This window comes from Eptesicus fuscus, chromosome 12, assembly GCF_027574615.1.
Source record: "Eptesicus fuscus isolate TK198812 chromosome 12, DD_ASM_mEF_20220401, whole genome shotgun sequence".
NCBI lineage: Eukaryota > Metazoa > Chordata > Mammalia > Chiroptera > Vespertilionidae > Eptesicus > Eptesicus fuscus.
The window spans coordinates 88,268,798-88,283,799 of NC_072484.1; the positions used below are offsets into that span (position 1 = coordinate 88,268,798).

At 52.6% G+C, this 15,002-nt stretch overlaps 1 protein-coding gene across 1 annotated transcript in view; it reads left to right on the forward strand.

Moving 5' to 3' along the window:
* Positions 1-408: 408 nt before the first annotated feature.
* The window catches only part of GAREM1 (GRB2 associated regulator of MAPK1 subtype 1), a 165,694-nt gene continuing 151,100 nt past the window's right edge, over positions 409-15,002 (forward strand). Inside the window, exon 1 of the mRNA XM_054723752.1 lies at positions 409-939. Coding sequence (XP_054579727.1) covers positions 819-939 — 121 coding nt within the window. The 5' untranslated portion in view covers positions 409-818. The remainder of the gene's footprint in view (positions 940-15,002) is intronic.

Sequence of the window (15,002 nt, forward strand, 5' to 3'; positions counted from 1 at the left end):
GGTCAGCCGGTGTGCAGGGTCAGCCGTGTGCAGGGCAGCAGTGTGCAGGGTCAGCCGTGTGCAGGGCTGCAGGGTGGGGAGACGCCCAGGGCTGTGCCCGCCGGCCCTGCCAGCCTCGCAGCGGGTGAGCCTCCCAGCCGTCCCTGTCGGCCCCGCATTAGGGGCTCCGGGAGGGGCGCCTGACACCCGGCCTCGGTGACCCTGAGCATCGCCCTCTGGGCCGGGAGGAGCTGGGCGCGCGGCGCACCCGGCGGCTGCAGGGCCCCGAGCGGCCGGACGGGGGAGCGAGAGCCCAGCTCGCGGAGCGCCGGCGGGGCCGGGCGGGGAGTGACGCCGGGCCGGCGGGAGGGGAGGGGAGGCGGGGCGGCCGGGAGCGGGGCCGGGAGGCGGGCGGGAGGCGGTGTCTGGGCCGCGCAGGCGTTGCTCGCACCTTGGCGATCAGTCGGTGCTGGGAGCGCTGCTATGGCGCTTCTCGGACCCTCGGCTCCTCCTCACTCGCTCGAGGCGGAGGGAAGGCGGGGGCCGAGGAGGAGGCGAGCCGGCGGCCGCCGCAGCCGCAGACCCGGGGCCGGAGGAGGCGGAGCGGGAGCCGCCGCGGCCGCCTCGGCCATCGCCGCCCGCCGCGGGGCAGCCGCCAGGGAGCTCGGGGCTCGAGGGCGCGCGGGGCGCCCGGCCATGCCCCGCCGCGGCCGCTGAGCGCCTCCTTCCCGCCGCCCCGGGGCCAGCGGCCGGGGTGCCCGGCGCCTCCGCGCCCAGACCTCGAGCGCCAGCGGCGGCGGTGCGGGCGGCGGGGGCGCGCGGGGCCGGAGGCGGGGACGATGGAGCCGGCGCCCGCGCTGGGCTGCAGCCTCAAGGATGTGAAGTGGAGCCCGGTGGCCGTGCCGCTCGACCTGCTGGTCAGCACGCACCGGCTGCCCCAGATCGCGCGGCTGGACAGCGGTGAGTGCGCGGGGGGCGCGCGGCGGCCGGAGGGGGGGACCCCGCGGGGAGGGGGGCACCCGGTGGGGAGGGGGCGCCCGCCCGGCGCTGGACTTGGCCCGCGCGGCTGCCGCAGCCCTGGCGCGGCGCTCTCCGCCCCCCGCCGCCGCCGGGAGCCGGGGAACCCGGGGCCCTGGCCGGGTCAGGAACAAGGACGCCCGAAAAACGCCCACCCCGGGGGACCCCCCGCACACACGGTCCTCTGGGAGGCGAGCTGCCCCTCCCACCCGCCTGCGAGAGTGACGCCGCCTGGGAAGCCCGGGAGCGGTCTCTTAGGCAACTTTCCTACCACACATTCCTGCTCCGGGGGGCATCCGCCTTGGGGGTGCTCTCCCCTCTCGCCCCCACGAGGAGCAGCAGATTTCAGGGGGGCAAGGCTCCTGGGCGCCCCAGGAAAGGGGTCGCCTGTCTCGGAGACCGTTCATCGCCGTTTGGCTGGTTTGTGTGGCCGGATTGGGAGCCGTCTGTCGCCGGTGTAGCCGTGCTTCCCGCGGGAGAGGCGATGTGCTCACGGTTCGCGGTGGGCTCGGTCCGGCTGGGACTCACCCGAGTCACCCGAACCGGTACCGCTGGAGCCTGAGCTGGGAACGAAGAGACGCTTGTAGTTGTTTCTTTAAACTGACCACCAGCAACTAAGCAGACGGCCCCCCATCACCCCCCCCCCCCCGCCCCCAGCTGTTGGTCTGCAGTGACCTCTGCAAACCAGGAGCCAGCTGTGCATCCGGGCCAGCGGGCCGGCACCTCCCGGGCGGGCGGGGAGCGGTGACATGGGGTGGCCGGGGAGGTGTGTGTCGTCCCCTCCTGGGTGTGCACAGTGACTGCGGTGGACTCTGGCTCCCTCCCATCGCCGACTGTCTGCAGAGGGAAGCCTGCCCTGCGGCGGGGCGGCCGGGGCGCTGGGCCTGGGCCCGGGGCTGGCTGCGGGCCGGGTCGCAGGCGCTCCGAGCAGGAAGGTGTTATTCCAAGTCTCAGGGACCTGGGTGGCTCTGTCTTCTCTGGAGCCCCCGGCGTGTGTCCCAGGAGGCGGGTCCATGGGCAGAGGCACTTTCCTTCTGTTCCTGATCTGTGGGGTCAGACCTCGGGAGCTCTGATGTGACAGATGACGGCAGGAACGTTCAGGAAGCTGGACGACAGCCGGGGCCTGCTCGCTGGCCTTGCCGGGTGGGTGGTGGTCGTGGTGGGCATGGGGAGCCAAGTGGGGGTTTTAAAACTGCCATGAAGTACAGATCCCCCCGGGGAAGGGACAGGCGGTGTTTTCAGATATTTCTGCTTAGAATGGGGGTGGGAAAGTGTGTGCTTTCCATGTGTATCTGCAGGTCTGGATCGCGCGCATGTGTGTGTGTGTGTGTGTGTGTGTGTGTGTGTGTGTGTGTGTGTGTGTGTGTGTGTGTGTGTGCAGTGTTTCATTTCCTCTTTCCCTGTGCAAAATTGTGTCTAGTGGAAGGCTGTGAGTCCTGCTCACCTTCCCAGCCTGGCCTCAGCTCTGACACTCCCCAAAACTTCTTAGTGGGGCAGAGAGCACTGGGGCGTGGGGTGTGGCGTCTCCCCAAGGCCCCATTAAGCGGGAAGCTGAAGGAGGCTGAGTTCCAGTTGCCAGCATAACTTTCAGCGTTCCTACCCGCTCTCCCGTCCCCACCATTCATAAAAAGGCTCGGAATCAGCAGTGTGCGCATCCCACACGGCTGCTTAAAGTCGGGACGTGGGTAGCCCGTCCAACACTGCGCCCTTTCAGGCTGGGGGCGGACTTGGATCCCTGTGTGCACTTCCAGTTCTTTATTGTGGGTTTCTTATTGCCGCCGGGGAATCACAGTGGCACACACAACTTTGGGGTCACGGCTCCGTACTGCTGTATGCCTTGCTTCTGCCGCTTAAACATCTTATTTAAATGTTTCTTGTTTTGTGTTCACAGCTGCGTAATATCCAGTGGGGTGGCTGTGCCATGCAGCCTAGTCCCCTGTGGTGGTCAGCCAGCTGCTTTGTAAGCTGGGATACAGTTAATGTACATGAATCTGTACGTTTGGGTTAGGATATATTCCGACCTTGCGGGATACGCATGTGAATCCTTTCCAAGTCCCTGACACACACACATTGTCACATTGACTTAGAGACCAAAGGTGACACAAGAATTGTTAAGCATCTTGAACAAAAACTTTGCTTGTTTGATGGGGGAAAGTGCTAGCTTACCCATTAAATTTGGATAAACTTTGAAGAGTCGATTGTAGATTCCTTGCTTAATTTTAAACGTGTTTCATTCATAACAGTGCTTAGGACATGCAGCCATATTTATAAAAGCACAGGTGCTACATGGGGAATCCTCAGCTTCCTGTGGTCCTCGCCCTGTGTCTGTCCTTCTGCCAGTTTTAGTACCGCAGGTACATTTTACACACACACACACACACACACACACACACACACACACACACCCTATACTTAGACGAGAAAGGTAGTCATTTTCCAAATCACTTCTTTTAAAAGACACTAGAAAGAGATTGAAAAACATGCCACTCGTTGACATTTTGCCAAGTTAGGCTGTTGGCTAACTTTTAGGCAATCATTAAAGAACATTAAACATCTGATTTCGTAACTGCTGACTACTGAATGCCTCCTGGGTGGGGGTTCATTCCTAGGTGCTTGATGTGTATTGTCTGAAACCCTCAGCAGCCCCATTTTAAGGACTGTGAGAACCGGAGGGTCGGAGAAATTGACATACCTGGGAAACGTTGACGTGGGATCCCAGCTGGCCTTGGGACGTAGCTCAGAATCCTACCTCCTCCGACAAAAGGGGAGCAGGTTTAGAGTAGGGCTCACGTCTGCTCTAAACAGCCCCGCTGTCTGTTGGAGAGCCCGGGGCCCGGAAAGCCAATATTTTTAAAACAGTGTAGACACCGAAGTAAGTGTTGGCCCCATCCAGCATGTGTAGACATTGTTCTGCTCCCCAGAGGAGTGGCCGGGGAGAGAGAGGGGGCGGCAGGGAGGACGAGGACAAAATCAGAGAAAGAAGGGGAAAGTGGAGGCCGAGGCCCAGGGAGTATGTCCCCGTGTCGAGGTCATTCCTCCATACCTTTGCCACACTTAGAATATTAACTACATGCTAAGGGACACGCCTCCAGTCTGTGCATTGTGCCCGTCGCTCACGAAATGCCAGTCAGATAGATGCGTTCGCTGTTACATCCCCAGTGGCGAGACCTGTCCTCGTCCGATAAGATAAACACAAAATGAGTGAGCTTTTCCGGGGATGGCCTCGGGAATCTTTCTCCAGAGCTCAAAGCAAAGGACGCTAGTGATTCTTGTGAGGAGTGAGACTCAGCTGGGCGGCCCGGGGCTGGCCAGTCTTTGGAGCTTGGCTGTGGGACCCGGGTCAGCAGGTGCTCAGAACGGCGCAGGTGGGAAACCGTCTGGAGAATGTTCTGGAGGCTTGGTCTGGAGCCATGTTCTTCCAGCCGCCTTGCTCCCCGTGCTCCTAAAGATCCTGTGAAACTCTGTTGCCTGAGCACATTCTTTAAGCTAATTCCTAAAAGTCTGCATCCTAAATTTAAACAGTTTTGAAAGGATGTAATTTTCAGCATATTGTACATACTGACCTTTTAAATCAAATGGTTACACCAATTTAAAAATTCTAATGGGATCTATATTTGATTCTCAGTATCAAATCGTTGTGTGTGTTTTTTAAAAAATGCATGAATAAATTCTTCAACAGTTAAAAATTTGACACCTTTCGTTTTTCTCCTTAAATTTATATTTCCCTTCCTCCTACAGAATTCTACCCCAAGGTTTTATAGATTGTACTAGAGGCCCGGTGCATGAAATTCGTGCACGGAGGGGGGTTGTCCCTCAGCCCAGCCTGTACCCTCTCCAATATGGGACCCCTCAAGGGATGTCTGACTGCCTATTTAGGCCCGATCCCGGTGGATCCCAACTGCTTGCCTGCCTGCCTTCCTGATTGCCCCTAACCGCTTCTGCCTGCCAGCCTGATCACCCCCTAACCACTCTGCTGCCAGCCTGTTTGCCCCCAACTTCCCTCCTCTGCTGGCCTGGTCACCCCTAACTGCCCTCTCCTGCAGGGTTGATCACCTCCAACTGCCCTCCCTTGCAGGCCTAGTCCTTCTCAACTGCCCTCCCTTGCAGGCTGGGTGCCTCCCAACTGCCCTCTCCTGCTGGCCATCTTGTGGTGGCCATCTTGTGTCCACATGGGGGCAGGATCTTTGACCACATGGGGGCAGCTATATTGTGTGTTGCAGTGATGATCAATCTGTATATTACTCTTTTATTAGATAGGATAGAGGCCTGGTACAGGGGGGGGGGGCCAGCTGGTTTGCCCTGAAGGGTGTGCCGGATCAGGTGGAGGTTCCCTTGGGGCGTGGGGCAGGCCTGAGCGAGGGGCCTGTGGTGGTTTGCAGGCTGGCCACGCCCCCTGGCAACCCAAGCGGAGGCCCTGGTATCTGGAATTTATTTTCTTTCTACAATTGAAACTTTGTAGCCTGGAGCGGAGCCAAGCCTGGGTCTCCCTCCACGGCCGGCAGCCATTTGTGTTGGGGTTATAATTGAAACTTTGTTGCCTTAAACGGGTGGGCCCGGCCAGGGTGTGCAGAAAGCTTTGCTTCCCCTGTTGCCGGGGACAACTCTGGCCTGCTCTCTCAAGCTCCATTCTGCCGCCATTTGTTTGAATTTGTTTACCTTCTATAACTGAAACTTTGTAGCTTGAGTGGAGGCTTAGGCCTCGCAAGGGCAGGCGGAAAGCTTGGCTTCCTCTGTTACCTAGGAAACCTTGCTCTCTGTAGCTGTAGCCATCTTGGTTTGGGTTAATTTGCATGCTAGCTCTGATTGGATGGTGGGCGTGGCTTGTGGGTGTGTCAGAGGTATGGTCAATTTGCATATTTGTCTATTATTAGGTAGGATGATTTCTGGTATATTTTTGTCTTTAAAAGTGTCCTGATCATTCTGTGATACTTTCTGTGACAACAACAAAGGGTATATAAATTCAAACCCAGTGTTTTGTGTTACTTCTGACCATAGGGCTGTTGGACTTATATTTCAGGCTGTTTAACACCAGGACTTGGGAGTTACCTGACTCACAGAGGCAGTTGTTACCCAGATATGGAGACTCACCCCTCAAGTTACCGTTTTTTATGAGTTCCTCTTCTCCTCGCCCTGAGGCCTTCACACCCTGCCCTTCAGAGGTCCGGGAAGGTGAAGCCAGTGCGGGACTCCTGCAAAGTGGGGGAAGGGCAGCATGACGGGAGGTGTTGAAGGACAGCTTCCCTCCCTCCTGGGACAGGAGCCCTCCCTGTCACATTCCAGGCGGATCACTTGTTAGGAAGCTGGGGACCTGGAAATCGATTCTCTTACAGGTGTGAGGGGAACCCCTGAGAACTGCTGGCGTACCCCAGACATGTGTCCCAGTTCCAGGAACGCTAGTCTGGAGCCCTAGCCGGGAGGGAAGGAGACCCAGGCTAGACTCAGGAGAGAGAGAGGAGGTAGGAGTCGAGGCAGCTGTTCAGGCGGATCAGCAGCAAGCTCTGCGGTCCAGCTGCGCGGGGACTCAGCTCGGATTCTGAGCCCCAGCTGTGCCGGGACTGGGGCGCCTTGGCCCTGGCCCCGGCCCTGGCCTGCTGCTGCCCGCTTCTCTCACTTTACCAGGCAAGTGCCTGGAGGGCAGGAGCATGGACACTCAGACCAAAGAGGGGCTCCAAGAGGCTGTTTGCAGATGTCAGAGGTGTGTTTAGATCCATGTTTTTTCTTGGAAATTAATGTAAGTTCTCTAAGTCTGCTCCGCGGTCGATGTTATTGTATACTAGAGGCCCGATGCACGAAATTCATGGAAGAGTAGGCCTTCCTTCCCCCGGCTGCCGGCACCGGCTTCCCTTGCAGCCCCGTCTTCACCTGGAAGGTCGTCCGGAAGGACATCCGGTCTAATTAGCATATTACGCTTTTATTATATAGATACCTGTACCTGACTATGTATGGGTAATATTTTTCCTAAAGTAACTTAGTGTAAATCTTGCTTCGGGAAGGTGCTCTGTGCTTCTGTGTGGCTTCATGTCCCTGGGCCTTCTCTATTGTAAGAGGGTGCTGTGCCGCAGGTGACAGAGGTGATCGGTGAAAGGATTTGGGACCTAGAGACCTGTGTTCAGTTACAGGCGCTGCCATTTCATAGCCCTGTGGTCTTGGCCAGATCTCTTAACCCCTTTGATTGTGGGTTTGGTTTTGTTTTTCACGCAGAAGAAATGGACAAACATTATACTTTGCCCATGTGGCTCATCGTTATTCACTAGTTGTTTATTCAAGCAGCTGATGTTTATTAAGCCCCTACCATGTGTCAAGTCTTGTGACAGGTTTTGGGACTACACCACTGACCAAACCAAGACAAACCCGCTGGCCTCCGGGAGCTTATATTTTTGCGTATCTACCCACTCTGATAATTAAATGCAATACTACAGGTGAAATGGCATGTGTGTTGCAAAATGAGATGCACGGAGGTGCCGACCAGCGTGGGGCGGGCTTCCCAGTGTATCGTTTAGGCAGCAGAAGTCCACTGATCATAGATCTTATTGTCCGTGTGCAGGTAAAGAAACGGAGGGAAATGCTCTGGGTAATGCTAGTCTCTTTCCTTTTGAGTAGTCTAGGTTATTGATCTAGTAATCCACAAGTTGTTAAAAAAAAAAAAAAAAGTGGTGTAAGGTCTTCATCAGAGAGAAAGTGTTAAGAGCTAACTCACCCAAGATTGAGCCTGGGAGGACCCAGAGCGGGGAGTTAGGGAAGGAACGCTTAACGTAGCCCGGAATTGCCTGCCAGTCTGATCACGTGCTTCCGAGTCCCTGGGATCCGGGTGGCACGTCCTCACTGCTGCTTCTCCGGCGTCGGCCGTGACTTTCGGAGCACCTGTGCTTACCTAACTGTCAGGAGGAGAAAAGCGCCAGCTGTCATGTTACACATTTTCAAGTTTCCCGAATCTTCTTTCGTAGACGGTTACTCTCCTCTAGTGACCACCTGTTCCATGGTCCGTGCCTACAGATGATGAAAAGAGAATGGAAGAGGGCCTTGGAGAGGACGGTGGGTGGGGATAAACATTTAGGCCCACCAGGCAGGAGTCGGGCATGGCGCCTTTTGCTTTCCAAGAAAGGTGGCTGTTTTGAAAGTCTTCAACGAGTAGCTACACGGCCGGTAAAAATCTTTAGATGCCCAGGTCACCTGTGGAAGGAAAGCTGGTCCGAGCACCGTGACGGGCCGCGTCCTAGTTGAAGGGAGGGCTCGTTGGTCTCTTTTGTGCGTGTGGCTGCCTTCGTGGAACAGCACTCTCTAGGAGACCGGCTTGTTCCACTCTTTCATTTCGGTTCGAGGTTCCTGAGGTATCTGTCCGCTCACGTACTGGGCTGCAGTTCTAGGAAAACTCACCGAGGCCTTGTCTTCAGCAGGGCTGTCGATCGTAAGAGCACCGGCTGCTATGGGCAGCCTGAAAAATCACTTTCCTTGCTGGGTTATGTATTCGTTTGTCATACTTGGCAAAATATATAATGGCCACTAAAATATTTTAGTAGGTAGAAGGCGCTTGATAAGCATTTCATAGATGAATGCGCGAGCACATTTCAGTATTAAAAAATTTCAAGGTCCAACATATATTACCGAAGCTGTCTGTGACCTCCACGAGTCTGAAGCCGAATTTCACTTCTGTTTCAATGGAGACAGTCATTATACACGTAAACACAGACGTTGGAGCTAAGACGGTGGGCCCTAAAATTAGCAGGAGGAAAAACAGATTTGGAAAGATGGGCCATCATAATGAAATCATGATTCTTAGGGTCATTAGTGATCAATATTTTAAATACATTATTTCTAGAAATTACAACTTATTTTTTTGATATATTTTATTGATTTTTTACAGAGGGGAAGGGAGAGGGAGAGAGAGAAACATCGATGAGAGAGAAACATCGATCAGCTGCCTCCTGCACACCCCCTACTGGGGATGTGCCCGCAACCAAGGTACATACCCTTGACCGGAATCAAACCTGGGACCCTTGAGTCCGCAGTCCGACGCTCTATCCACTGAGCCAGACCGGTCAGGGCTACAATTTGTTTTTGGATTTTTTTATTTTTTTTTTTTGCTTCCTTGCTGGTTCTTTCATTCTGAAATAAGATGCCGCCTTTACACAGGACACATAGCTATGTCATTGAGTTTTTAACCTTACATGGCCTCGAATGCCACTCGTCAGCTCTTCCCACAATCATGAAAAGGCCTGACTGGCTACTCAGCTAACCACTGAGCCATCCTTGCCTCATCTTCTCAGGGCACCAAGGATTGTACTTCTCGGCAAAGCAAGCCACTTGGTGTAAAGAGCGTCACAGCCCTACCACGGCTCATTTGGTACATTTGTCACTTCCTGGAACAGCCCAGGACGGACTTGAAACCGTGGTGTCTTACTCCCAGGCGCTGCGTTTCGTCGTCTGCCGTCGCAGGAGCGTCGCGCACAGCGAAAGGAGGACCCCTTTAAACCAGGGCCCCCGCACCCCTTCCCGGCCCCGCGGGCGAATTACGGATCATTGCAGGGCCCGTCCGTTTGATTGACGCTGCTCGTGCTTAAGCCTGGTGTGCAGTATTTAAATACGCTGGGCTTCGATGGCGTAACCGTTGTTTAATGATTGCCTGTTTATTGCATCTGAACTGCCACGTGAGGCCTCACCGTTGGGAAGGTGCATGTGCTTCGGGTTCATGTTGGACACCTGAGTGGCGGAGCCTGGCTGTAGCTCCGAGGGCCGCCGCGGTCCGTGAGCCGTGCCTGTGTCTGCCGCCCTGGGCGCCGCTCAGCACAGGGCAGTGTGCGGGGTCAGGGTTTTAAGATGACTGTTTGCTCGGTGCCAGACGTCAGGCGGCAGGAAGGAGAATTTGCTCTCGGTAATTGGGTCACAGGGACCACCTTTTCCTCCTAGCGGGGACCTGGGTTCAAATGTCACAAGGAACCAGACCAGGGTCAATGTTTACTTTGCTAGTTTTAAACATAACCTGTTACCTCGTGGGTAATGAGGAAGCGCTGGTTGTAACAGGTTCTGTCACCCATTAAAAAAAAACAAAAACAGGTTAATGGAATGCAGAGGGAGCCCCCTGGCACGGCCCAGGCCCCCCTGTGCAGGGCTGCTCCTGGCTGCGGGCTCCTGCGAGCTCCTTCTCCTCCCTCAGCAGCGCTGGGCGGGGGCGGTTGGCGTCCAGGAACCCGCATCTCCTCCTTTGACATTCCTGGGCCTCAGCAGCGTATGTGCCAGGATCTCCCATTCCAGTCTGTTTCAGGCTGACATTTAAAATGACGCAAAGATCCGTTTCTACCTCGGACCCCTGACCCACGAAGCCAGTCAAGCGCCAGACCCAGGGTAAAAGCAATTCAATTAGCCATGCGGCACGAGAGAGAGCCCTCGACGGTTCCGACTCCCCGGGTAAAGTAAGCAGCATCGGGCCCTAGGCAGATACTCCGCTGTTACTTTCCCGTTTTATTTTTGTCCCGTCTTTTGGTCCGTTAGGAGGAGGGGAGCCGCTGAGAGGAGCGATGTTCACAAGCTCATTGTGGCCGGGTGCATGAGTCAAGGTTCATTTCAGGACCCCCTCCCCACCCCCGCCCCCCCAAAAAACAGTGGCTTATGCTCACCACACGAGCCTTCTTCCTTTTCCCCATGAAGGAAGTCTGAAGGGGCAGCGTCCAGGACTGACCTGCGGAGCCACAGGATGGAGGGCAGATTGCTCCTGCGTCTCTGCTCCGTCATCCTCAGCAGAGCGCTTCCTCCTCCTGGTCCTCGGTGGCTGCGGGAGCTCCAGCCTTCACGCCCGCATCCCAGGCAGCAGGGAAGGCCAAGGGGTGTGGCTCACCACCAGTTCCACGCTGCACACCACGCACGTCTGGCTGGGCAGGAATTACATGCTCCGCTGTGGGCAGGAAGGCAAGGACCTGAAGTCTTATGTGGGCGCTCTGCCCAGACACTCCTGCTTCGGGAGGAGAGAGCATTGGCTCTTCGGAGCCACCTCACGGCCTCTGCCACTCACACTTTTGCTTTGAGGCCTTCACTTTTGTTTCCTGTTCAAAACTCTCTAAAATAGTCGTGTATCGGCCCCAGATTCCTCGGCATGTCTCTGCTCAGGTTCTTCCTCAGCCATGAGAGTATGAACTTCTCTTTATTTTAATCTTTGGTGTTGAAAGTATTACATATGCCTTCTTTTTCCCCCTGGACCTCTTCCAGCTCCCCTCTCCCCCCTCCCCTCCCCCAAGGCCCTCACCACCCCATTGTCCGTGTCCGTGGGTGATGCATAGACGCAGACAAGCTCATTGGTTGATCTCTTCCCGCCCACCCTCCCCTGCCTTCCCTCTGAGGTTCGACAGTCTGTTCCATGCTTCTTTGCCTCTGGATCTATTTTGTTCCAGAGACATAGAAGCTTATGTTGTTCCTTAGATTCCACATATGAGTGAGATCATGTGGTACTTACCTTTCTCTGCCTGGCTTATGTCGCTCAGCAGAGCAGAGAGGATGAACTTCTTGCCCCAGCTTTCTTTCCTCTCTCCGTCCCCGAGCGTGAGTGGCTCTCCGGAAGAGGCCCTTGATCAGCGGTGGAAGCACTTCACAAGGGAGCCAGGGAAAGGCGTGCACTTGTGGGAATTATCGTTGTGAGGCACTTCTTTTTTGGCATGCGTACTTTTACATGACGTGTTATGTAACCATTATTCACATTTCCCCGAGGTGCATGCATGGCATGTAAATGGAGACTATGTCTAAACGTGGCACCAAACTGTACATAAAACTGTTTTTAAATTTTACATTACATCATCAGCATTTTCCTTCCTTATTAATATTCTTTGAAAATAAAACTGTCATGAGTGAGTGGAATTTTTTTATTACCAATAGAGGCCCGGTGCATGAAATTGGTGCACGGTATGGTGGGGGGGGGCGGCGCGAGGGAGTCCCCTCAGCCCAGCCTGCACCCTCTCCAATCCGGGACCCCTTGGGGGATGTCCGACTGCCAGTTTAGGGACCACTGGCTCCTAACCGCTCACCTGCCTGCCTGCCTGATTGCCCCTAACTGCTCTCCCCTGCTGACCTGATCATCCCTAACTGCTCTCCCCTGCCGGCCTGATCACCCCTAACCACCTCTGCCTTGGCCCCCGCCACCATGGCTTTGTCCGGAAGAATGTCTGGAAGACGTCCAGTCTAATTAGCATATTACCCCTTTATTAGAATAGATAAACCATTATTTGCCTGATAATTTTCCAGTTGTTAGACATTTTATTGTTTTGAGTGTCATGTTTTTGAGGATGTCTTTGTAGCTAAATTTGTCAATTTCACATCATTTCATTATTTGGGGTTCCTAGAAATGGGGATATTATTCAATATTTATTATATTTTGATTGTTGATATGTATTGCTCCCTTGTACCCAGGAACATTTGTACCATTACCAGTGAATGAGTAAAGCCCATTACTTAGTATATCATTGGATATCATAGGAGTTATATAGACTTTGCTAATTTAGACATTTTAACAGTTGACACTTATTCCAATTTGTATTCTTTGATTACTAGTAGAATAGCATCAATAATTTTGTGTGTGTGTGTGTGTGTGTGTGTGTGTGTGTGAATTTTCTGAGCCCTTTGTTCAATTTTTTGGTAGAGTTGTTTTTCAATGAAAATTAAATCCAAGTGTCCTTTTTCATGGTTTTATGCAGGATAGTTATACAGGATCTCCAGGTTTCATGTGTGTTTACTCTTTTTAAACTTCCATTCTGTTTTTCTTCAGTTGCTATTCATAACTAGGTATTACCTCTGTTTCTGAGATTGAATGATTGTGAGTAATCTATTTTCTCTGCCAACCTGACATGGGATGGAAGTGGTGGCCAGTCCTCTGAGAGAAGGAATGCCCTCCCCTGTAGAAAACAAGATAACCTCATGCCAGTCTTGGTAAACGATGTTGAGTATTTACAACTGTCAATGTATTTGAGTTCAAGTCATGGGGCGGTGCCCACAGACACGGCGTTGCTGATCACGTCCTGTGCATTGCGTGAAGCTAAGCTGATAAACCAGGTTCATCCCTTTTTGGTTTAAAAGAATAAAAATAAATTGACAAGTTCTTTAAAAAATTCCTTTGTAATCCTCACCCAAGGATATTTTTTCCATTGATTTTTAGAGAGGGTGGAGGAGAGTGAGGAGAGAGGGAGGGGAGGGGGAAGAGAGAGAGAGAGAGAGAGAGAGAGGTGAGAGAGACACATCAATTGGTTGCTTCCCACACTTGCCCTGACCAGGGTCAGGGATTGAACCTGTAACCCTTTGGTACATGGGCATATACTCTATCCACTTAACCACACCAGCCTGGCTATAAAAAATTTTAATTTTTTTTACATGTAACCCATAACGAACTCTTAAGTGCTACATGCTGTGCCATTAGAGTTTTGTGCACGAATTCCTGTTCTCTTGAAAGAGATGGACTATAGCTGTGGTCGGCAAACTGCAGCTCTCGAGCCACATGCGGCTCTTTGGCCCCTTGAGTGTGGCTCTTCCACAAAATACCACGGCCTGGGCGAGTCTATTTTGAAGAAGTGGCGTTAGGAGAAGTTTAAGTTTAAAAAATGTGGCTCTCTAGAGAAATTTCAATCGTTGTCCTGTTGATATTTGGCTCTGTGGACTAATGAGTTTGCCGACCACTGGACTATAGCAACTTGAGAGCCTGTGGAAGCTTAGAGTGTGGGTGAGAGAATAATGACAGATCCGCAGGTAACGTTCAGGCTGGAGAGAAGCAGACATGATGGTCTGACTGTCATTTCATTTCTCCCGTTGAATAGCTCTATAAATGTCCACTCCAATGTGACGGCCATGAGGAAGAAACCCAGAGGTAAGAGAAGAAAAGTCTGGTTTAATTTTCTTTCTGTGTGTGGGCTGTGATGGATGGGGAATAAAATGCATGTTCCTTTACCACATTGGCACCTGAGGACTATAAATAGTATTCATCAGAGGGTGAGGTGACATTGCTGATAGGGAAGTACTAGCCGGCTTTCAGATTATCTTTTAGTGCCAACGAAGCCCTCCCCCCATCCTCTCTCTCTCTCTCTCTCTCTCTCTCTCCTCTCTCTCCTCTCTCTCGTTAATCCTCATCCGAGGATATTCTTCCCTTTGATTTTTTTAGAGAGTGGAAGGGAGGGAAGGAGAGAGAGAGAGAGAGAGAGAGAGATTGGTTTCAGATCAAGGCCAGGGATCAAACCTGCAACCCAGGTACATGCCCTTGACCAGGAATTGAACCTGAGACCCTTCTGTGGGAGGGCTGACTTCTAACCACGTAGAAACACTAGCCAGGGCTCTTTTTTTATTTTTTTTCTTGACTCAATTGGGAAGATATTAGTCTGAGTAGATTGTATACAATTGAACACTGCGGATAGATTCAATAGGAGTTTCATGCTAATAAGTGGAGACTAGAGAGTAGGGAATAAATGAACTAAGTATAAATATCACTTATAGTCTATCCAGTTTTTTAAATTGTCGCAATGAAACAAAACTTTATTTCCCCCTGATTATTAACATAATGACTATTAAGTTAATATTATGTTATGTATTTATTATGTTAATAATTCATTATGAAGAATTTGAAAACATAAAAATATTTAAAAACTAAATATAATTTGAAATTCCAACACCCTGAGATATTTGGGTGACTATCCTTTCATGTGTCCTCCTCTCTCTTTCTCTCTCTCTCCAATCCGGGACCCCTTGGGGGATGTCCTGTGCCTTCCCTCTTGGCTAAGAAATACCTCCCTGACCCCTAGGTTGTACGTGTGCTGTCTTAGATATTCTAGGAAGGTGTATGAGTTTTTAAATTCAAGTCTTTAATCCACCTGGAATTAATTTTTGCATATGACGTAAGAATTTTATTTTCTCCCAGACTGTCGTGGTGCCAGCCCACTTATTCAGAAGAATGCTTCACTCCTGGATTGAACTATTTTTGTCGAATTTATTTTGCTTTGTAACACACGTCAGCCACACCTGTCTTGGGCTATGATCCAAGAACATAGATG